Below are 23,815 nucleotides of genomic sequence, written 5' to 3'. Positions count from 1 at the left end.
GTGCTGCAGTTAATCTCTTTTCTTGGTTGGATTAGCTTTCAGCAAGGTTCACATGCTAATCTCCAATTGCAATGCCACATAAACATTAATGCAAGCACAGAACATTGGAAATTAGGTCAAAGTAAGACAGAAATACTGTTTGATGGTGACTTGAACTGAGCTCTGCATAAGTGCCTAGCAAAATCATGTGATCTATGATTTAATGAAAACAGGAAAGAAATATGGTAGAATATAGTTATTTCTCAGTTGGAAATGAACACTCGAATTCTGAAATGTAGCATCTGCTGGTCTCCCCTGTATTGGTGTTCAGTAATTAAATTAGTCTTATGACACAGCAGAATAGATTGCTTAAAAATTCAGCTCTGCTCTGAAAATCGGCTGTGCAAATCAAATTTCTTCATGCTCCATATTTACAGAGCATTATTAACAATACTCCCTTAAAAAAACCATACTTAGTTCTACTGGTATCTCCACAATTAAATCATGCTTACAATTCTTGCCAAGTTTACCTTCAGCTGGATGATATCTTCACCATCTATGAACAGTGCCATCTCCTTCCAGTTGAAGGAAGCTTTCTTACGGTATCTGGAAAGGGGGCCTTGAGGGAAATCTGCTAGCAAATTATCCCGTGAGTTTTGGTTGCCAGTCATTTCTTTCTGATTCATTGTTAGCTAAACTGCGGCAAACAAGAAAAGATAAAACACAAACTGAAGCACCACAGATATTGGCTTTTTAGTTATAAAAAGAAATTAAAAGAGTTGTTTCATTAAATCCATGGATTTTTTCAAATGCACGAGTACAGCACTGCAGAGGCAACTAAAATCTTGTCCTTCCCTTTTTCTAATTCAGCTGGTTTGATACAAAGAAAAAGAAAAAATGCCTTTGATCCAATGTAAACAAATTACATTGTCTTTGTTATTAAAATATGAGCTAAATATGAAACAGGGACACCACTGGTTATCACCATTGTGTATTAAGAAAGGGGGTGATAAAAGACCCAAGAGAGAAAATACAATGTCTTAACCAACAAATGGAGTAAGGACATGAAGTCTGCTGTCAACTTTGTGTGCATCTATGAGTCAGGCAAGAGCACTACAAAACTGCACAGACCCTGCAGGATTTCCCTGTCAGGAGGTACAACTGCACTGGTTTGGGAGAGAGAAAAGAATCTTGCCTTTCATTGCCCAAAGAAATAGAGGCTGAGCCTCTGCTGCTTCCAGAAGCTGGTGCTGGAGAGCCCTCTGCTGCTCATGGCACTACCAGCGATCCCTGGCACCTCACAGAGGCAGAGATCTCTGCTGTGCAAAAACCATTGGACAGGGCAGCAGGACTGGCTGAAAGAAGCAACTCAAAGGTATAGGCAGGACATCCTGGCCCAGGGCTGGCTAAGGGCTCACTACAGACTTTGAACATAATGAAGTACAGAACCTACTTCAGCAGTCTGCTTTTTCATCCCCTTTTCCCCCTCCATCATCTTGATATATCTCCTTGATACCTCTCTTTTCTTTCAACCTTATTCCTAGGTCTGAACAGTACAAACATAGTAGAAGGAACAGCAGGATAGTATTTCTGCATGTGACTTCCATATCAGTTCTAGGGAGATGCAGCTCCAGTACTGCACAACAGGTTTGGAAAGAGAGAGAATTTAAAAAAAGGACATTGAGAAAGTGCTTCAACGTCCAGCCAAATAAACAGATACTACACTTGTAATTGGAAAATAGGTAAATCAGGCAGCAGTTGAATAGGTAAATCAGGCAGCTTTTCACTCATAAAAGAGAAAAAAATTACACTGTAATATTGCAGCTATTGCATCTAACTTTATTTACATTGCAAATAAGTGATATTATCCAAATGAGAAAACCTAAGAGTTCATTAAAAAAAAAGTGCTCTGTCCTTAAAATATATCACAAATTCTCTGACATCACACAACATTTTAATAGAATTTGGCTCCAAGTCAACAGTTTATAAACTAATTAAGAAATCACAACAGGTGGTTGCAATAGGAAAGTAACAATGGGATTCTCTAAAGAATAACATCAGTGTTATTTCACTTTCAGTGTGAAATTTCGAAACGTGTGTGAAGGTGGAAGTAAAAACCACATTGTTTTCAATTTGCAAAGAACTGCTGCAGTTTCACTGCGAAATGTTGAGCTGGAAACTTTTTCCATGGAAAGCGCTCCTGCAAGTAATTCAAATTCATACCTGGGCACCAAAAACGGGTCACAAATCACGAGGGCAAAGGACAGTTTGCAGGGTACTATCCTCAACTGTCTCAACTAATAATGACACAGCTCAGACACTTGGTAGCTGTCAAGAATAATGATACTGTACCCTCATGGCCAAGAGATGATATAACCAGTGTTTTATTTTATATTATATTCTATTTATATTTTATATATATATATATAATTTTCTATTTATATTCCATTTCCGAGCAATCTGCTACTGGCAGTGGCCCAAAGCAGGATGCCCCCGGGCAGGGCAGAGGCAGAGCACGAACCGCTTCTGTGCGGGTTCGTCTCGCGGCCGCTGTTCGAGCGGCCCGAATTCACGGCGGGGCACGGCTTCTGCTCAGACAGGGCAAAACCAGACCGCACAACGTGCTGTTATTTGCTAGAAAAGGTGTACCGAGCTGTCTCCCTGATGGGCAGGGCTGACTATCCGGTGTCAGTCAGCTGCCCCGGTGTGGAGTTTGCTCTCCGGAGCGTTTTCACGCAGCTGTCACAGCGGCACAGACCATCCCCAGACAGAGCAGCACATGCCGCGACGACCCTCCAGCCTCACGCCCTGCAGGCAGCTGGCGGCTCCCCGCGTTTTCAGCCGCAGGACGGCACCGCAGCGGTCTCTTGCGGCACTTGGAGCCTCAGAGCCGCAGGCGGGGGCCAGGGGACCCGGTACGTACCTGCGGCCGGCGCCGTCTCCGCCTCGGGAACTGACGAGAACAGCCTGCGACGCGCTCCGCCTCCTGGCGCGCCGCGGTGGCAGCGGGCGGCGGATGGGGCCGGTGGGGACGGCGGCCGTGTGGGACTCCAGCGGCGCCGCGCTGCCTCGTGGCTTCTGGGCGGCCGTGCGCGTGTGGCTGGAGAAGCCACAGGTGGCCAACAGGCGACTGAGCGGCGCCGCTGTCCAGGCGGAGGGGACGGTGCAGCTCGGGGAGTGCGGGGAGATATCGCCGTCCATCGTCACCGCGGGGGCAGGCGGGGGCGACGGCGGGCAGGAGGGGCGAGCGGCGAGAGCCGCGGAGCTGGGCCGGCTCTGGAGGGAGGTGCGGGGCCAGCTGGCTCTGCCGCCGCCCCTCACGGCCTGGGGCGGGCCTGGCGAGCTCCGCGCCGTGCTGAGGACGCTGCTGCCCCGGGGCCGCCCCGCCGGGCCCCCGGCCCGCGAGCTGGCGGTGCAAGGTGAGCGGGGCGGCGGGAAGCCGGAGCGCGGCTGTGAGGGGCCGGGGCTGACGGGGACCTGCCCCCTCAGAGATTGTCTCGCACATGAGAGAAACGCTCTTTTTTCTCCCCTTTGTGGGAACGAAGATGGACTTTTGTCCCTATCGTGTGCTTAGGGTTTATTTTTACCTTTCGTTGTTGCGCCAGGAAGCATTGAAATTTCAGCAGTTGAAATACAAATTACAGAGGCCAGGGAGCTGTTACACTCAGGAGCTGCTGCCCACGCTCGTAGTGCAGACCTAATGACAGCTTTGCCCGGAGTGACTGGAGTGTTGAGAAATGCGGAATTACTGACCAGAGCAGGCAGCTGTGGCACCTGCCTGGCCAAGTAGAAGTGTCTGTATCGACTTTCTTCATGTTTAGTATTGCTTAATGTGAAAAATGCGTATTTTATGATTGGCTTTTTTGCAAATATTAAAATGAATGTTATATGTGTTATGTTAGAAAGTCAGGCTTTACCCACTGATGCCCCCTATTTACTGGATGCACCCTCCACTCAACATGAGCTAAAGCACACTTCGGTGTAATGTTTGTAGGTGTAAACCTAACCTTCTTCCCTCAACTCTTCTTAGGCCTAGCCGGCATGCCACGACGATACTCACAATGAAACACCATCTCCTCAGTAGGATCACTTACCTCCTTAACAGCCGTAATCATACTAGTTTTCATCATCTGAGAAGCCTTTGCATCAAAACGTAAAGTCTTACAGCCAGAACTAGCAATTGTATTAATTTTTTAGTAGTGTGTTAAATATAGTTTTAAGTTATAACATAATGTTAAAATAGAAACTATTTGAAGCCCTTTTTTTAAAGAAAGGACTCACAGCAAAACAACAGCCACAAAACACCTAAATCTTTCAGAGAACAAGGATTTATTGCTCCATTATCAGAAGAAATTAACTTCTTCCCACCTTGCTCAACCATGAAGATGCTGTTAAGATTAAGAGGAAAAAGTTGATGCTGGCCAGACAGAATCCTTGTTTGAATAGAATTTATGCATCATGTATGATGTGTATAAATAAGTAACAAATTATTAAGAGTTAACAAGAGTTAACTCTTGTTAATATGTAACAAATTATTGTTTTTAAGAGTTAACTCTGTTAACAAGTGTCCTTTTTCCAGTTTATGGTGCCCAGAAAGAGGTACCCAGACGTCTGTAACTCCTTATTTCTATTGTCTCATATTGTCCTAATCCAAATTATCCAAATTATTATTACTCTAATTATATTGCTATTTTTATAACCATTTTATTACTACTAATATTTTAAAATTTTAAAACCAAGTGATTAACATGTCTCACATTAAGAAAGAATCTCAACTTGTTTTTTGGGTTTTTTAAAATTGTTTTTGCGTGTGTGTTTTTTTTTAATTTTGTTTTAGTTTTGCTTTGCGGTTTTTTTTACACTGTATGACAGTAATATGCTCCAATAAATCCTGCTAATATAAAGAAACTTACATAGGGTAGAACTTGACACCATTTATAAGATAAATTTTGGAAAACTGTTGATACGGATTAAATTCTAGTAGTAGTGTTTTGGAAAGAATCAGAATTCCAGAAACTGCTCAACTTACAATTCAAAAAGACAGATAGTCATTTATGGGGCACACTTGGGATGTTCTTGAGGCCTTTGAGTCTTACATGGTGCCTTTAAAAAAATATTATATGTTGGAGTTTTGATTTTTTTTTTTTGATGCTAAGAGAAGATGCTCCTGAGCTACATCTATAGAGTGTATCTCCAAGAAAATGCCTAGGAGATTTTTTTAAATTATTTTTTTTACAATTAAAAATGTTAGAAGTTGAATTGCTAAGGATGGGACAAGGTATCAGGACTTAACATTTACTCTATTGCTAATTAGTTCTTTCTTGTCTAACTCAGAAAATTTTGGAGTCCATTGAAAGTTGATTAAAAAAAGCCAGTGTAGCATTTTTACTTGCAAGAAGATTTGTTTTGATGGTAATTAAAAAGACATTTTCAAAACTGAGAACTTAAGAAGTTATTCTGAAGAAGTTGCCCTGGGTAAACAATAGCTAAAAAGATTTTTTTAATTTTTAGAGGAAGTAATACTGCATATACACCTGCTTCCCAGGACTCTGGATTTGCTGTGGGATATTAATATACTAGAAAAATCTTATTGTTTAGTTTTTACTTTTTTGAAATAGTTAGGTATGATGAAAATGAGTAAATGAGTACTTCTGGTCAGCCCTAGATATTTTGGGAGCATCATGCCATAGAATGCTAAATTTGGAGGATTCAAATCATCCTGTAGTTTCAGATGTCAGGAACACCAAGAAACAGATCTATTCCTGGCATTGTGCTCCTTTCTCTGTTGTCTTAGATCTTGCCTCACTGGTTTGCAGGCAGAAGTTAATTTTGGTGCTAACTAGGGTGGGTTGCACTGTGGAATAATAAACCCCTATTTGCATATTTTTTCAGATGTTTACCATGGAACCGTGACCTTTCTGCCTTTGGAGGAAAGCAGTGAAGGAAAATACCTGGTTAAAAAGTGCAATATTTATCAAATTCAACTTAAACACATAAAAGATGAGGAATGGTAAGTGTGGAAGTGAGAGAGGAAGCAAACAGTAAGTTATTGCAAGAGTCACACAATGGTTTAATATTGATATGTAGGCAATTTAGATTTTATAATTTTCTGCTTGATTAGTAAATTACAGTAGTGGTGTGATATGAGCGCATAGTGTTCTTTAAAAAGAAATATCTGCAATACCCAGAATAACATAAAACAAACTTGTTTCACCTTTGAATGTAAAGATTGACTGTACCTTTGTGTGGTCTAGAAAAAATACGCCTCTGCTGATCACGAGGATGTAGCAGTGCCTGTGAGAATGGGTCTGTGGCTGTCAGTAAGGGTGAGGGTCAGACCACAGTTGCTGTAAATGACTGAGCTTTAGTCATTGAAATGTAGGCCATTCAGTTTGGTCCTGAGCAACTGGGGATGCTCTAATAAAATCTGAGTAAAGTTAGAGATGATGAAATAATGAGTTGTGACAATGGATATATTTTTCTCTTAATTTTGCCTGTTATTTTTCAGGAATTTGAAAAGTTGACTTTCACTATTTAATGTTTGGCTATCTTGTGAAATCAGGTTGCTCATCATCTGTGAGTCCTCATTTATTGTGTTAAATGCAGCCTGGACTCTTATGTACTGTGTTTGAATTGAGAGATAGTGAGTTAACAAAATTCAGAGGAAACTGTTCCATTATTCAGTAATTTCACTGGTTTATTTTCCTATTGTTTCTCTATATATTTACTTACTATTTACTTCTCCAGTCTAGTTTTATATGTCTGATCTGCTGATTTTCTCCACTTCATCCTTTTCTCTGTCCTTGAGATAGCTGAAATAATGAAATGCTGTATTTATACTTAGTTATTTGTTCATTTGTTTGCTTTTAAGGTCTGTATCTGTTGTAGCTCCATTTCCAGAAGATTGGTTTTCAGATGGAATTGTGTACCCCAAACTAGCATGGCTTGGAAATGAACTTTTGTCCAAACTGGCTAAATGGTCTGTGGAGCAAAAGCCCAGTGAGTTTAAAAGTACACTCTCACTCATTTCAGTAGCAAAATACAGCAAGCTTTATCAGGACCTCAAAGAAAAGTACAAAGAGATGGTAAAGGTAAGTTTAAGCAGTAAGTGCTGTAATGCTGTCCTTCTGTCCTTTTTTTTTTCTACTTTGTGTAATGAAGCTGCTTCTTTCAATAAATTATTATTTTTTCAAATAAAAGAAGCAATTGAATTATAATGTATGTTTTTTGGTTTTGTGTTTTGGGGTTGTTTTTGGCATATATAGAGAATACAACAGTTCAGTACTTGCACAAACCTAATTGGAAAAGCAGGATTTAGAGCCAAATTCACAATAAATATTTGGATATTTTGGATGTATCATTTGTGATAAAAAGGAAGAAGTAGATCAGTGGAATAAATAGTCATCCACATTTTAGAAGGCATAAATAAAACACCTCCTTCTCTAAAACCTTTGGATACTATCTTAATATGTGTTTGAATTAGAGGAGCAGTGTTGTAATTTGTTTTCTTATCCTGGAGATCCTGAAGAGCAACAGAGTGCTGTATGAAGTAGTGTCTCTATTCTTGCAAACTTGGCTCTAGCTGCAAACAAAAAAATTCGTAAATGCTTTTATAAAACATACAGTGAAAATGCTGAAATGTTTTACTGTTAATATTTCTGTACTAACATGAAGAAACAAAGCAGGGGAGAATTAGAGTTTTGGGTAAGGCAACAGTTCAGTCTTGATAGTTCTGCAGTAGAATGGCTGCTGTGGGCATTTTAGTCTTTGTTTCAATTCTTCATTTACAAAGTAACACTTAGGAATAATACTTCAACTTTCTGTCTTCCTACTTCAGATTTTGATTCTTCATGTTCTGTTGTGCCAGGATAATTCCAGGTCTTTTCCTTGTGAAAAGAAATTTACAAATGTTCATGTTCTCAGTGTTGCAGAGGTATAGATAAGATTTTTTTTTTCTTGTGAGAAAGTTAAGCAAAAGATACATAGTCTGGTACAGAACACATGCATCTGTTTAGTTGTGACCTGCACATGTGGAGCCAAAATGTTCTTAGGAACTTTATTGTTTGGTTGAATCAAACAGTCTTTATATTCTCTGGGTATATTTTAATGAGGTTAAAATGGAAAATCTGTTCAGAAAGTCCTGAAGTTCTGTCCAGAAACCTACTGAAATGAATAAGTATCCAAATTGCTGTGTCTGAGCATTTTTGAGGTTATTTCAGATGATGCAGGAAATAAATTTTTATCTGTTTTTTCATTCTATTTTATTTTTCCTGAAGGTGTGGCCTGAAGTGACAGATCCTGAGAAATTTGTTTATGAAGATGTTGCCATTGCCACTTACTTGCTGGTAGGGAGTTGCTTTACCTAATAATATGCTGTAAGGTTATATTTCATGATAATAGAACCTCTCTAAAGAAGATGATTTTAGAGGTAAACAAATACCTCTTTGTAAAGATATGATGAAGATTTGCAGTCTTCTCTCACAGGAAATTTGTCATTCTACATACACAAGATTTGTTTATAAGTGAGAAAGCCAAAAGCACTAATGTAGAAGTGATAAGATGGATCAATTCAAGATTAGGATTGATTGCTTTATAAATTTTTCTATTACTTGTTCATTTTATATTATGAACAAATAAAAACTTAAAGTTTTTCACTGCTATGCGTTTTTTTGATAAAATTTCAGCTCAGATCTCATCTTCAAGGGTAATAAGGTCAGCTGCAGAGGCTAGAAGTGCAGATAAATGCTTGCTGCAATTTCCTCAGGCATCTATATACTTAAGATTCTATGAAAATTCTGCCACCTGCAGTTCTTAGAAACTTCAGGTTTTTAAAAGGCAGGCACATATTTTGTTTTCCATCCAGGGTATGGTAAGAGCATGTCTACATTGAACTATACTTGTAGCATCTTACCTAAATCAGTTTTTCTGAGTAAGTTAGCTCATTTCCCATACTCATTGAGGGCTAATTTATTTTGTTAGTTAAGTGTTTAACCCCTTAGAATCTTAGATACTGGCTTGTGGAAATAGCTATGTAATAGACTCATCTACCATTTTTACCACTATCTTAATATTCAGTGTTGAATTTAGTTGTAACCACAAGAAAATTCTGGAATGATAGCATTTTTGTGCTTGTGATTGTTGGTTTGCAGTAATTTTATTTTGACTAATATAGCAGTAGTTATCAGAAAGTCATTAAAGTCATTCAATATGCAGTTTATGTAAATGAAAAAGTATGGTATTAATAACCTAACCTGCTGCAAAATGGTCAGGTATTATTTGATGGTGTATGAAAGTCATTGTTAAGAAGTATATTACACAGGAGATTTTCTAAGAAAAAGTAGCTCCAGTGTTAAGTTTTTATGGGTTTATGGCATCTGCATATGACCTCATTTTATTTTCCAATCATATTGATATCACCCACTATCCAGGAGCATGGCCAAGGGCATGGCTGTTGTGTTGTGAAAAACTCTGCAGGAATTGGGGGATAGGTATGGGTAGGATCTGTGAAGGATGTAATTAGGGATTTCTGGGATACTGCCTGGAGTGCCACAGTGCAATGATTGGTAAACCTAAAACCATAATCCATGAGATTAGCAGACTGTGTTTATCTTGAGCTTTTTTCCTTCTAGCAAAACTGACAATGTTACAAATACTTATTTTCATAGTTAAGTACTCTTCAAGATTTTTGGTACTCAGTGAAAAATCAAAGTGCAGAGTTACGAATTTGTGTGTGGTCTCTAACTTCTCACTGAAGGAAAAAGAGTTGGAAAATGGTAAAGGTTAATCCATGCTCTGCAGAGAAACAGCCACTTATTAATTATGGATTATATATCTGTGTAAAATACCTACTTATGTACAGATCAGGGACAAGAATTTGACTAAAAGCTTTGGGGTCCCTTAGCTGGTGTAGAATGTGGGGCAGTTACCTTGCTAGGTAACACTGTTGCTTTGTTCAGTAAAAGCAATGTTACTTGTACCAGTATAACACCAAGTGATTACAAAGAATATTTCGGGGTTTATTTTCAGCTCTGCCATCAATGCTTTCTTTAATACAGTGGATATAAATGCATCTGTGGTGTTCTTTCAGAGACACTGATGAAGTTTGCTTGATACTTCCCTTGCTTTCCACTGTTCTTCTCTTGCAGCCATTGTTTCAGCAACTTATTTTACGTTTATGTTCATTCTAGCCCAGAGTTGTAAAGCCCTGATTAATTTCAAATCCCAGTGACTCAAAATGGAGTGGAGAATGTGCTTAGCACTTAGAAAACTATTGATATTTTGCAAAATAATTCTTGTTTCACTCTATAAGCAGTGGGTTTCTGTTTTTTTTGTTTTGTTTTGTTTTGTTTTGTTTTGGGGTTTTTTTAGGCTTTCCTTTTTTTTCTCTAAATTTATTTTACCTGTGAGTCCAGTGAATGTTTTTTGTCAAGTCTGCATTTCCAGGTTTCCTCTTTCATCTCCAGTAATGTTTGATAAGCTTTCGTGTAGGGAAACTTGAGAGCAGAAGCCTAATATGTTTTGTTTTCTTGTCTTAGATTCTTTGGGAAGAAGAGAGAAAAGAAAAAGGGTTGACCAAGAAACAGTCATTTGTAGATCTTGGATGTGGAAATGGTTTGCTGGTTCATATTCTAAACAATGAAGGGGTAAATAGAATGCTTTTTAAAATAATTATTAAAAACTAGTGTCAGTATTCTTGTTATGCTTTCCTTTTATCTGGCATGCAAATAGCCAAAATAAATTAATTCATGTTGTTAAAACAGGATTTTGTCACTCTAGTGACAAAACAGAAAATCCTACTAGAGGATTAGACCATTCATTAGTGTATCAATTAGTGTATTTAATTTAAATTCAGGGCTATTTTTTCTCAGGTAAGAAACTAAGAGGAAAAAGAAAAGGTTGTGGAGTACTTTTGTTATGCAAAAAGGAATGTGGAATTTTGACATAGGTTCTACCTCTCACAAGATGTGTTCATGAACTTATTTTTATCCAAACTGAATTCTACTTTTGATGTCATAAAAATTTTTTCTATATCTTTGAAAGCAATCCTGAGATTTCTTAATTAAAAATGCCTAACAACACACTGTACTTTTTGGAGTAAAACTGTGGCAGCAACATAATTCAGTTTGTTGAGGCATAGTTTCTGAAATGAAAGAACAGTGAAACTAAACAAAACCCATTGAAGTTGGGTCTGTCTGATTCAGAAAATTGCATTTTCCACTTTTGGGAGAACATGGAGAAATTTATAGAGGAAATGAATATCTCTTATTAGATAAAGAGATGTCACTGGGGGAGTAGGGAAATGTTCCAAGTTCTCCTAGCACAAGGTTTCTATTCTTGTGTGGCCAGAAAACTTTTGTGCAGCATAAGCTGCTGTTTTCCATGTGGATTTTTCAATTAGTCAGTCATTCATTCAGTGCTGACAAATATCGACTGTCAAAAAAATCATGTATGAGAGTTTTATGAGACTATTGTAGTAACTGATTTTTCTTAGTTCTGCACAAGGTTCTTGGATTTCAAATACTACACATTCTTCATTTCTTGCTTTAGTTTCCAGTCTATTTCCTCTTCCCTTTAAATCAGACAGGGGAAAAAAGTGTTTGGGTATCAGTAGCTGAAAGGTGGTCTCCACTAGGGACTGCTTAGAGCATTCTTCTTTGAGCCATGTGGGTGCTGCAGTAGTACTCAACTTGTGAAAGATTTTGATATTTTAAAAACAAACAAACCAAAAATCAACACCTCTGTTTTTACATTTGTAGAGATAGAGGTTTTCAAGAGCAGTCTCAGTAGGTGTGCCTAGGTAAAATTTTGAACCAGATATATTCTTAAGGTTTCCTACTTATTGCCTTCATATTTCAAAGGTAAGAAAGGGAATAAATGTATTCAGCTGAAATGGCAAAGCTGGTTTTATGTGTCTAAATTTTAGCATGAATGAAATAATTGAAGTTAGTAATGTACATTTACTGAACCTATTTAAAATTTCTGAATAAAGTAATACTTATATTGAATATTTTTTTGTTCAAATATTTCAGCATCCAGGAAGAGGAATTGATGTGAGGAAAAGAAAAATATGGGACATGTATGGACCAGGGACATATTTAGAGGTATTATGCAAATGTATGTCAGTCTTACTGATCTGTAAATTTATTCATTTGTTCATTGTTTCAGGATGTATTGATACAAGTGTAAGGAAGCATACTGGGTTACACACAGTTGTCTAAAGGCACCCATGGGTTTGTTATGCTGCTACCCATATACCTTGGGGGTGAAGTAAGTTGGAAGGGGAGAAAAATGTGAGAAAAATATTGTGTTGCAGCCTTGCATATTTGCAACTTGCTTGTTTCTCAGCCAAGAACCACTGGCATGATTTCTTGCTGATGTACAGACATGCACACCATGAAACAAGCTTTTTTTTTACCAGATGATCAGTATTAAGCAGATTTGTTTGCACCACTAGTTCATAAAAGATAATAAAGGCACTCATAATTTGTGATAATTACATGAAAATGATTCTGACCTTCTAGTGCTATGTTCTCTTTTGGGGGGCAAAATTGTTGAGCCTCAAAGGAGCCAACGTAAATAATTGCAATAAAAGCCTTCAAAAATGAACAGGAAAATGAATCTGCAAAAGGTTTCAAGTTTCATGTTATCATTTTTATGAACATTTTGAGCACAGGAACATTCACTTTGATTCTGATACTGATTAATAATCTGATACTCATTAAAGCATGGTGCCAATGAGCAGTTGCCCTTGGGAGGTGTTCCTTGTTTTTTGTTCTTCAGGTCTAAAATTTCTTACTCTGTTCTGTTAAAATTTTCAGCTCCCTATATAGTAAAATAATTTTCCACCTGTGGTTATTCTGTAGTAGTGTTGTTTAAAGTTTATTCAACATAATATGAATTGTTCATTCAACAATGAGGATGCTTACTCATTAAATTAGGAAAGAGCATCAATTTTCACAGATGGAAGGTCACAGATTTCAGTGTTCTGTAGCCTTCTCTTTGCCACCCTGCTATTTTGGGTACAAGTTGTCAAAACTGCCATATTCATTTACTGCAGTCTGCAAGCAGATCGTATTGAAAAGCTTCAACACACAACCCAAACCATCAAGCTGTGGTGCTCCATCATTCCTGTTGTACTGTATTAAGTCACATCTGATCATGATGAACAGCATTGTGTCTTTGTATTACATGTTCCTGTTTCTGCCTAGAAAGAGACAATAAAATATATGCTGAAGAAAGTGACGATTGATGCTGGAAGGAGTTAGACCAGGAACGGTGAAATGATTTTGCAAGGCTCATGTAGCCACAGGAGCCACAGAAGAAGGAAGCACCTGCCCATGGCCTGTTGTTACCCCTGAAGCTAATTTTGTTTTGGTCTTTACTTACAGCATGAGTTGCAGGGTAGATGTTGCCACCTGTGTGGTTCAGTACAGTTCTAACAAACTAAATGGATGTAACAGGTGGCACTCTGTGCTTCCAAACTGCTGTCAGACACGGTGAATACAAATTGAATTAGGAGTGGCTGTCAGAATGGGCAGTGGGGCACTGATAATTCATGCTATGCCTAAATTGAATGATCAAAACTGAAATGTAAAGTATGAGCAATGTGTTTAATCAACCTTAAGAAAACACTTACCAAAGCCTTGGTAATTTAACATCCAGTAATCTGCCAAAAAAACTTGTTACATTCATTATCTAGAAATGTTTATACATATCTAAAAATGAGCTGTAGTATTTAAAAGGAACAATTTTAAGTGAACAATCACCATATTGATCCTTAAGAGGTATTTGGAAAGTAACCAAGATAGTCTGAAATTCCTAATTAGTTGTTTTGTTTTATTTTATTCTTTAATTCCTATACAGATACATGTGATGCATGTACATGTGAATTTTAAGCTCTTAAAACATATCTTTTCTATATAAAAAGAGATTATGGGTGTCATTTCCAGAACTACTTCTAAAGGACTGTGGAAATTCAAATCTAAAACTTTGTTCAAATTTGCCCAATAATTCTTTTAATATTCATACCCATTTTCAGGGAAGAGTGGCTACTTTCATGGTGTCAACATCTTTCAGTACTTTCTCTGCTGAACTTAGTTCAAAGTGAGAAAATCTATTTGTGAGGCACAAACATTATAGCTACTGTAGAACATTTGAATTTATCCTGTATGAGGAATTCATCCTCTTGGTTTTATTTGGGGTTTCTTTTGTTTATTGTTGTTTTATTATATGTGAATGATAGCATGTGAAGAGTGGCGTTCTGTATACTAGGATTTGATTTGGGCAGCGTCTGTGAAGGAGGAGAAAATAAAAATGAAGCTATGTTCTGATTAATTGCTGTGTGAGTCCTACAGGCTGCAAGACAGCAAATTAGGTGCCTTTCTGAAAAACTGAGTTCAGACAGAAGGAGTTTGGCAAGAAATCATAATTTAGTGTATAATATTTGTTTATATATATTAAAATGCCAGATATCTTAATCAGAGTTGCTATTCTACTGTTTTTCTGACCCATGTTTTGTTGGTGTTTTTTGCTTAATTACTTCTCTGTAGCCATAAAAAATTGCTAACTGAGGAAGACATTGTTGGTGTCTGTGGTGCTCACTTACCTTGTATTTGTCAGCTGGTATTACTTTATATTATTGCTTACTGCTTTAAATAAAATGCTTTAAAGAAACCTGTAAGAGTTCACTTGCTGTGTTGTTCTTTTTTTTAGGAAGCTACAATCATTCCAGGTGACAGCCATCTCTTTCCAGACACTGACTGGCTCATAGGAAACCATTCAGATGAATTAACACCATGGATACCTGTGATTGCAGCTAGGTATTTTTGCAGAGGGAGGGGAGTGGGATGGAAGGAATTAAAAAAACAAACAGGCAGAAAAAACCCAAACACCCCGCCCCCCACCCCCCCATAATTACCTATGTAGACTTGATAAAAACTGTCAGCTTTGGTTCTACAACTGCTGTTCTTTTAAGACTGGCTGCTTTTGAGGCAAGTTGATTATTTTTACAAAGTGTTTCTGTGGAGAAGTGCAGATGCAGTAGTTACTTTCTTATAGAATTCAGTGCAGCATTTTTCTTTTGAAATTCAAAAGCCAGAACTGTTTTTTATTCCTTATATGTGAAGCTGTTAAGTGGTTTTTTGTTGTGTTTTTTTTTCTTGTAAATACAAGCTTACAGTTCTGCCTTCCCTTATGCTGTTGTGCTCTTTACAGCCAGCAAAAGTAATTTAGTTTTACTTCTGCAAACTAAGTTGGCAAAGTAGGTTGCTGCATCAAATACTTTGTGAAATGGTATTTGTGACTAAATTAATCTTTGGATTGAAAGAGGAAGTTATAAATATTATTGCATAAAGCTCTGTAGCTTAATAAAAACCCCATTGTTGCTTTTATCTGATAGGTTGTTTGTTAAATTTTTGTGTTTTCTGAAATAATTTACTGTTCAGCAGTTTGTTATCCTTCTTATAGGTCTTCCTATTCATGTCGTTACTTCGTGCTGCCATGCTGCTTCTTTGATTTCCATGGAAAATACAGCCGAAGACAAAGCAAGAAAACTCAGTACAGAGAATATCTTGATTTTGTTGCCCAAGTGGGATTTGTATGTGGCTTTCATGTGGAAGAAGATTGCCTTAGAATTCCATCAACTAAAAGGGTAATTTTGGCCTCTGTAAGGTTTTTGTCTTTTTTTTTTAATCTGCTCTGTTTGAATCATATGGATGTTTGTTCATTGTTATCGTTGTAAGATAAGACTATAGTCAGCTTCATTACTTGATACAGAATGCTCTGAAAAGAGATTCAAAATACTCATTGTTTTCTTGGGAATTCTACTCTTAATGTTATAGGTACAGTCCCTATAAAAAAACAGGAAAAAATGAAATTTTTCATGATTTTCTCTTATGTCACACTATATGATGGTTTTTTTCTACCTTGATTTTTCTAGCTGCCTGTCTTACTTCTTTGTACTTAATTTTGCTGTTTTTCTTGTCCAGTGAAATTCAAAGTGAAGTTTTTCAGAGTAGGAAGAGGTGTCCAGCTTTAAATAATCTGAGGGTCAGGAACAATATTTTTGCTGTGTGATTGTATAGCATGATGGATTATGATTTGTTTACTGGGTTTCTTCTGGGGCACCAATAGTCAAAGACTGGAATTAAAAACCCCTCAGGTGTTACTGAGCATTAAGTTGATATTGGATTTTATTGTAGTAGTGAGAAACTTGCATAAACATGTGGAGGTTGTGGGGCTGGGTGTAAGTACAGGACTCTGATAGTGATTTACTTGTTTCTGCCAAAACAGGTCAGTTTTGTTGGGAAAAGCAGGACCTATCCAGCTGCAGAAGGTGCTCTGATTGACGAGCAGATAACACAGTTTATTAACAATCGTCGGACCTGTGCTGTGGCCACGTGTGACAGAAGGGTTGGATTTAACCACGAGCATCACTGTGGTGGTCTGTGCAAAGAAGCAGGCTCAGAACCTTCTGAAGATGAGACTGAGACAGCTGATACACTTTGGATGCCTGGATTTCGACCCAGAGAAAAGGTGGAACAAGTCAGAAATTGTGCTTCCCTCCCTCGGGACTTTGTAGATGAAGTGGTTCTCAGTGTAGCAAACTTGCTGTTAAATGCAGCCCCCCAGAAATCATGTTCTGATAAACAGGGTGGAAATATGAATACCTGGAATCAAGGAGGTGAGGTTATCTTTTCTTTACACTATCTTTAGATGGTAGAACATGTATTTTCCAGCAAGTTTACAAGATTGTGAAGAGATTTTTAGGAAACACTGGGAACAATACAGTAGCAATCAAAGGTGCTTTTTTTTGCCACTATGTTTTATTGCACGTAGAAGAATATTTTAAAATTGATGTGAGTTTTTTTCTTGGTTTACACTTAAATACTATTATAGAATTGATTTTTATTAAACCAAACCCAACTAAACCCACAACTCTACCCTATTTGGGGAGAATATTATGGTTTAGAATATTAACATAATACTTAGCTATACTTCTGTAAGAGTTTGTAAGAAGTCCTTGGAAGTGCCGTTAGGTTACACCATGATTAGGAATTTTTAGTTTAGTTTAAGGAACAAAAAGAATGTTAAGCTGCTGTTAATTGTATAAGCAGCCATTTATCACTACTACCATTTTTCCATTTTCTTCCATCTGTTTTTATAATTTACTCACTGTAGTTTGTCACATGTTACTGACTGAGTCTTCTAACTACATGCTTACAAACAGTGCTTATTGCAACGAGGGTTACATGCTACTGTAGAAAAAGCAGAGCAAATAAAAAGTGTCTTACTATGGAAATTCTGACCTAAGTCCTATAAAATGAAACTGCTGTTTTACAGACAATATGCATATAAAATATGTGCCATACATCATATTGTGACAAAAAAGTTGTTGCAGTCCTGGTACATAATTCTGACTTTCTGCTCATAATCATTACTTTATGTAGAAGCTGAATTGTATTAAGGTTTTATAGAGAAAAGTTTTTAATAATTCTACCACTTTTTATTGCAGAAAGCCTTTCATTGAGAGAAGTGGCAGAACACTTGGATAAAGAGATTTTAAAAAAGCTGAAAAGTGAATATGGAGGCCTGCAGACACTACTCAAGAACAATCATCAAGTATTTGAAGGTAAAGGAGTTTTGTTTTTTTTTTTCTCCTTAATTATTTATCTCCTCTATATGCAGTTAAACTTAACTGAAAAGTTACTATGGTGGTGGATTTTTAACTGGTTTTTGTATCTTTGTAGAAAACTGAATATTCTTTATGTGCCCATTGCTCCAAAATATTGTTAGTAAAGCTCTTATGGAATGAGATTGGTAAGGCATCTATCAGCAAAATGTTCTGCACTGACTGTATCTGAAAAGACAAGCCTTTAGTTTAAGTGGCTGATTTGATGCTATTCTTTGACCTTTTATTTTTGTTTCTTCCTATGAAATACTGATGGTTTTGAGGCTGTCAAATACAGAGGAATTTTACTAAAGCATTTAGCTGAGGCTTAGTCTGACCACACCAAGCCCCAAAGTGTAAATACTGACATGAAACAAAATTAGCCTCCTTAAGAACCTATAATTGTGAGGCTTGATGTGTTTATAAAGCTTGTGTTTGTGTAGCTTGTGGTAGCATGGCAGAAAGAACTCAGTAGCAAGTCTCCATGGCTGGCTGGGTTTGTAGATAGCAGTTTTTTGGGTTTGGATATTTTCCCCCTGTTGTAATGTGTGGTGACAGTGTGCTTTGTGTAATTCGTGCTTTGGGGCTTTTTTGTGAGTGTGAAGTTTTGCAAAACTAAAATGTAGCTTTGCAGTAATACGAGATCTTCAAGGTTTCATCGGTATTAAAGCTGCTTCAAATTTCAAAATGTGTTATGTCCTGACAGTTCTGTGTCTCCTGTAAAATACTGATTAACTAATCCATGGAAAGTAATCCTGAGTATGCAACCTGTTTGTTGCCAGTGGTCAACTTAAGCAAGTTTAGCCTCCACTGAATATTTGTGTACACTTGGCTGATAGAATCCTCCTGAATTACCATCCATTAGAAAGAGCTGGTCACGTGGAGTTTTTTATGTGTCTGAATTTGGTTTCCTATCATTAGGAACAGCTGAAAGAGGTTTTGCAATGTATTACATTGTAAATGGAATGAGCATTTTAAATTGGCTTGGAGGCTGTGTGCACATTGCCTGTGAAGAAAAGACTGGGATTAAGTCAGACCATCTCAGTAATTTATGTCACAGGGCCTGGGGAGAGACAGCATGATTCCTCCCTTAGTAGCATGTCACCATAACAAGAAACTTCTGGTGGTGTCCAAGGACTTCGCTCCTGCCCAGGAGGACAGAGAAGAACATAGCTACAGCTCTTTTGTCATCTTTACTGATTTTTTTTCTTTTAAAACATGGAAATGGATGGATGTACACACACACACCAAACAGAAAGCGAGTCTTATAAAACTGATGGGTGGCAGTTTCTTTAGATCAGGTATCTTGTCCAATACAAGACTGATTTTCTAGGGAAAAATTACGTTTGATAATAAAGAACTGCTAATTTTTCTTCCTCTTTTGTGAGGGATTTTAAAACTCAGCTGAAATTGCTTCTTGATTGGCTTAGTATGAGTTCAGATCTGTCTGTGTATCACAAGGAAACCTGGAGACATTAATTCATCCCGGGCAGACTGTGTAAATTCAGCTTTCACTGGAATTGTTACTTTTTGAATAGCAATGATCAGAATGCAGAATGGTATTGGTTAACTATCCCAAGCTACAAGTGTCTGAGACAGAAGGTGTGATTGAAGCAGAATATGAAAGCATGGCAACTTAAAAGTGGCAGGTTCTTCCCTCTTCATTCTCACTGTTGTTTGTAATCTGTTTTTTTTCTTCCTCTCTGGCTAATTTACTTATCTGTTTTGTTTACTCATTTGAGGATTTAACTGAGATTCACAAGTGTGTACATGTGCAGTTTATGGTCCTAACACAGCAAATAAATTTAAAAAACCCAAAATGCTGAATCCTTATTAACCAATGATAATTCAGTGTTGGTTCGCATGAAGGATTAGACTTGTCATCTCCTTGGTGCAGTGTGTTTTTGGGTCAGTGAACTGTGAAAGTAGCAGAAGAGGCTGGTAATTGTTTTAGATGTGGAGTCATGAAGTTAAAAACATGGGAAGAATTACAGTTCTTGAAGTTGTAACTTTTGTTAGAACTTGCAATCTAAGTTCCAGTGATTTTAGTCTCAATGATCCCAACTGCTGTATTTAAAATAAACTAAAAAATGTCTACAGAGATGATGCAAAGGTGCCTCAAACTATTCAGCAGCCCAGTGAAACATCTCTCAGGGAAATCAATCAAGTCTTCTTTTTACTGTGTCTACATTATCTTTATAGGGGTTTGTTGTGTACTTCTTTCTCTTTCTGTTCAAATGGCTCAGATGGTTTTGCCTGAGTGATCCATTTGTTGAATGTTTTTTATTCACAGAATGTCACTACAATTTTTTCCAGTATAATTACCATGGATGTCTATTAACAGCTGGATTTTTGTTTGTTTTTAAATCTTAGTTCTGAATGGGAGAGTTCATATTCGTGACTGGAGAAAAGAGAAACCACCAAGTAAAACTAAACCTGAAGTGAAACGGCGCCTTTCAGCTGAAGCCTTTAAAACACGCCTCTGTTGGTTTTTCATTCATCATCCTGATGGTTGTTCTTTACCTTCTGAAGCTTGCCCATATGCCCATGGGACTGAGGAGCTAAGGCAGTCTCAGATGATTAAAAAGAAAAAACATATACAATAATAAAATGTTGCAACTTTAGGTTTATGTACATAAGAGAATCTGTGATTGACTTTGGGACTGCCTAGTGCATGAACATCTGTACAGTATGGAGGTGTTTTCCTCCTTTCTGTGCATCTTATTTTACAGTTGGTTTACAAGTTCTCCTGTATTTCGAATTCTTTATTTTTTTATTAACAGGTAATAGGTATAGTAAAGTACATCTATATTTTTGGATTTGTCACAGCCTGCCTAGCCTGCATTTGTATAAGTAGAAAAGTTTAAAAACTTAATTTCCTGGGAAACTCCTCATGATCCTTAATCAGATCAAAAGTACATGTTGCAGCATTTTCAAACCCTGAAAATTAGCCTGTTTTGTTCCACAATTTCAAAGAGTGTTAAGGAAACTTCTCTGTCCAGCCATCCTGGTGCCACTCTGGCAGCCACACCTGCAGCACCTGAGCTGGGGCTGAAGCCTTTTCCCAGCAGGCAGCTCCAGTGAGCCCGGGGTTGCCCTGCTTGTCTCCCTATAGCCCCCACTCTCACACAGTCAGACAAAGTTCCTTTACTCCTTGGCCCCAGGATTCCCATAGCACATGTCTCAGTCCTTAAAATAATTTAAACTTGGTGCAACAACAAAGTAACAGCTCAAGCTGCTGCCTCTGATGATGGACCTTGTACAAAGAAACTCCTGGATTTTTATACCCTCACAGGCCCAGCACACAAAGTCTGGGGGTCCTCAGCTCCTGCCTCATCTCTGAGTGTCCAGTGCTGCCACAGGTCCCCAGGCCCTTTTCTATGCAAAGGTGGCATTTCTCAGCCTTTTGCCTGGGGCTGCCACCACTCAAGAGCTCAACCTGCAGTTCACACTGCAGCTGCTCACCTTGCTACCTGCACTGAATGTGTTCCTCAACAGGAGCATTTATGGTTTCTTATAACTCATAGTGGCTCTTGGGAGTCTCGGAGTCAGAAATGAGAGAGATTTCACTCTTTCCTGGCTTGATAGCTTCTTTTCCAAGTTACTATGCAGTAATAATACAGAATACTCTTCACAGTCCTTTCCTTGTGTTTTATTTTGATTCAAAGCAATTGGTTTGCAAGAACAACTTTCTGGGAAATTACTGTGGAAGCCTTCAGATGTAGGTGTAGGTTTTTAGGGGTTTGTAGGCCACACTGTCATAGATTCATAGAAGGAGTTGTGTTGGAAGCAACCTTAAAGATCATCTAGTTCCAGCTCCCTTGCCATGGGCAGGGATGTCTTTCACAGATTCCTCAAAGCCTCGTCCAACCTGGCCTTTGCTTATTTTCAAAGTAAGGAGTAAAAGTAGAAAATCTGTTTAATAATATTAGGATGATGAGGTTTCTGTGTATCAGGTAACAAAGAAATTTTTAGCACCTTGAGCAACTTTTAGCACCTTTGGTAGACTATTATTTTCTTGAAAAGGTTTAACTTTTAAATACACATCTTAAGAACAATAATGAAGCTAATGGAGGGTGTAGAGAACATGTCCTGTGAGGAGCAGCTCAGGAAACTGGGGCTTGTTAGCCTGGGGAAAAAGAAACTCAGAGGGCTCTCTACAACCTGAAAGGAGGTTCTAGCCAGGTGGGGATCATGCACCCAAGCAACAAGTGACAGGTTGAAAGAAAATTGCTTCAATATGCACCAGGGGAGGTTTAGATTGGATATTAGGAAAAACATTTTCACCAAAAGACTTGTCAAGCATTGCAACAGGCTGCCCGGAGAAAGGGTGGAATCACTCTACCATGCCTGGAGGTGTTTAAGAGACATATAGGTGTGGCATTTAGGGACAGGGTGGTGAACTTGACAGTGCTGGGTAAATGGTTGGAGTCAATGACCTTAGAGATCTTTCCCAATTCTATGATTCTATCAACTTACCAGTGAACCTAATTACTGCTAAGTGCAGTCATTGAACTGATGTCATAGCTCATACTTGTTAAGTACTTGTAAAGTTCAATATGTGCTGTACAAGTTGTGACAAGGACTTGTGTTCTGGCCCAGTTTGTACATTGATGGTGTGGAAACTCTGCTCTGATCTACTGAGACAAGACTTTGATTGCAAAAAACCTACTGAAGAAAGGGCAAGATGAAGATTACAGAAGAAAGTTACTAAAGAAATGTGGAGGTGGGTGCAATGACGCAGAAAGTGAGTGCAGGTGAGATCTAGGGGTAAGAGTGAATAAGCCATGTGAGGACTCTGTAAAAGCTCAGGGAATCTGGAGAAGAAAGGAAGGAAACAATTGAATACAAAGCAGAGGAAAAATGAAAAATGACCCCGTAAACACTTTTCAAAACAGTTCCACATACCCTAACTTCAAGCAGCAGGGTGCAGTCCATTGCATGAAGATGAAACAGGCTCCAAATCTATTGGCAGGATAGGACCAAAGAACTGACTGAAGTGTTGCATGTTCTCCTTTTTTTCCTTTGCATTTTTCTTCTGATCTTGAAAGAAGCAGCACTTGCCAAATCACAATGACCCTGATAAATGGAGTAGCATGTTGCTCATGGATCATGTACCATGTTATCCAATATCCTAAGTAGTACAGGTACCCGTCCTACCACTGCCAGGAGCTTTGGTGGGCTCAGCCGTTCCCATAGCTCTGGTTTGCCGTGTTGTGTTGGGTATCACATCCTCAGTTCAGCTCTTATCAGTGCTGTGTTACAGACAGTATAGAATTTGTGCATTTCAGAAAAAAAAAATGTACTCTGTGGTGAAATATCTACTAAGGGGCACATTGAATGCTGTGCAGTGAAGGTTATTGGACTAAGGGGAAGGATAGAATAACTCAGGGAAACTGCAACTGCCATCAAACAGGGCAGCACAGAAAAGGAACACAACTGATAGAGTAGTTGCTGTTGTAAGAACCAGAAAAGCTTTTTGCCTATTGTGAGGGAAAGAGCTGAGAAAAGAGAGGAAATTGTGTGAACTTGAGCGTAATCAAAGGATGAGGTTGCCTGAGTTAGCCTTTATTTGGCTATGTGCAGAGTAAGAAGAATCTCAAGATGCTTGTTTATTGTGGTAAACATACTGGTGTGTTTGTTGAGGAGGAGGCCGCTGTAAAATTAAGTTTATGCTGTCTCCAGATGGAGATTGTTTCCAAATGGTGCAAAGAGGAAAAACAGACTTTGGGTTATTTTCCAGACATGTGTGTCTACCCTGATAATTCACCTTGGGGGTAGGTTGTATTTACTTGAAAAGGGAGATTTCCTGAGCTTGCATGTGGGGCCTTTTAGGTAAGCTTGGATGAAGTCAGGGTTAAGAAGCTGGAAAAAAAGATTGGTTTTGAGGGTTTTTTCCCTTCTTTACACTAAAATGGGAATGAAATATATGCTTGACTCAATGAAGTTGCAAATATACACATGATAAGACTGGTGAATTAGTTTTAAAACTACTTTTTTTTATTTGTGCAATGCTATGATAACTACAATAGCTTCTGTTGCACACTGCCTCCTCTGTATAGGCTTTGTTTCTGAACTCACCAGCATTCAGCTCTGTCACAGATGTGTGAGGGCTGCTCCCCTCCATGTGTGGCATCCCTGCAGTGGAGAGCCAGCCAGCAAATCTCC

General features: G+C 38.2%; 2 protein-coding genes across 4 annotated transcripts in view; one reads left to right on the top strand and one right to left on the bottom strand.

Moving 5' to 3' along the window:
* The window catches only part of ACOX3 (acyl-CoA oxidase 3, pristanoyl), a 31,728-nt gene extending 28,444 nt beyond the window's left edge, over positions 1-3,284 (bottom strand). Inside the window, exons 1-2 of one of the 3 annotated variants that reach the window (XM_030947837.1) lie at positions 2,903-3,284; positions 510-676 (exon numbers count right to left, since the gene is read on the bottom strand). In XM_030947837.1, the coding sequence (XP_030803697.1) occupies positions 510-665 (156 nt within the window). In that variant the 5' untranslated portion in view covers positions 666-676; positions 2,903-3,284. Of the gene's footprint in view, positions 1-509; positions 677-2,628 lie in introns of those variants that run through there. The other 2 variants (XM_030947838.1, XM_030947839.1) reach the window with 2 other exon arrangements.
* Positions 2,976-20,466, top strand: TRMT44 (tRNA methyltransferase 44 homolog). The gene is made up of 11 exons (XM_030947840.1): positions 2,976-3,398; positions 5,872-5,989; positions 6,851-7,070; positions 8,256-8,324; positions 10,515-10,622; positions 12,009-12,080; positions 14,692-14,798; positions 15,445-15,628; positions 16,270-16,660; positions 17,492-17,608; positions 20,021-20,466. Exons 1-11 carry the CDS (start codon positions 2,996-2,998, stop codon positions 20,251-20,253), a joined length of 2,022 nt encoding a protein of 673 aa, XP_030803700.1. The 5' UTR covers positions 2,976-2,995; the 3' UTR covers positions 20,254-20,466.
* Positions 20,467-23,815: the final 3,349 nt, after the last annotated feature.

The sequence above is a fragment of the Camarhynchus parvulus genome, chromosome 4 (assembly GCF_901933205.1).
Source record: "Camarhynchus parvulus chromosome 4, STF_HiC, whole genome shotgun sequence".
NCBI lineage: Eukaryota > Metazoa > Chordata > Aves > Passeriformes > Thraupidae > Camarhynchus > Camarhynchus parvulus.
Note: the sequence above shows the minus strand (reverse complement) of the source record. Positions and strands in the feature narration are given on the sequence as shown.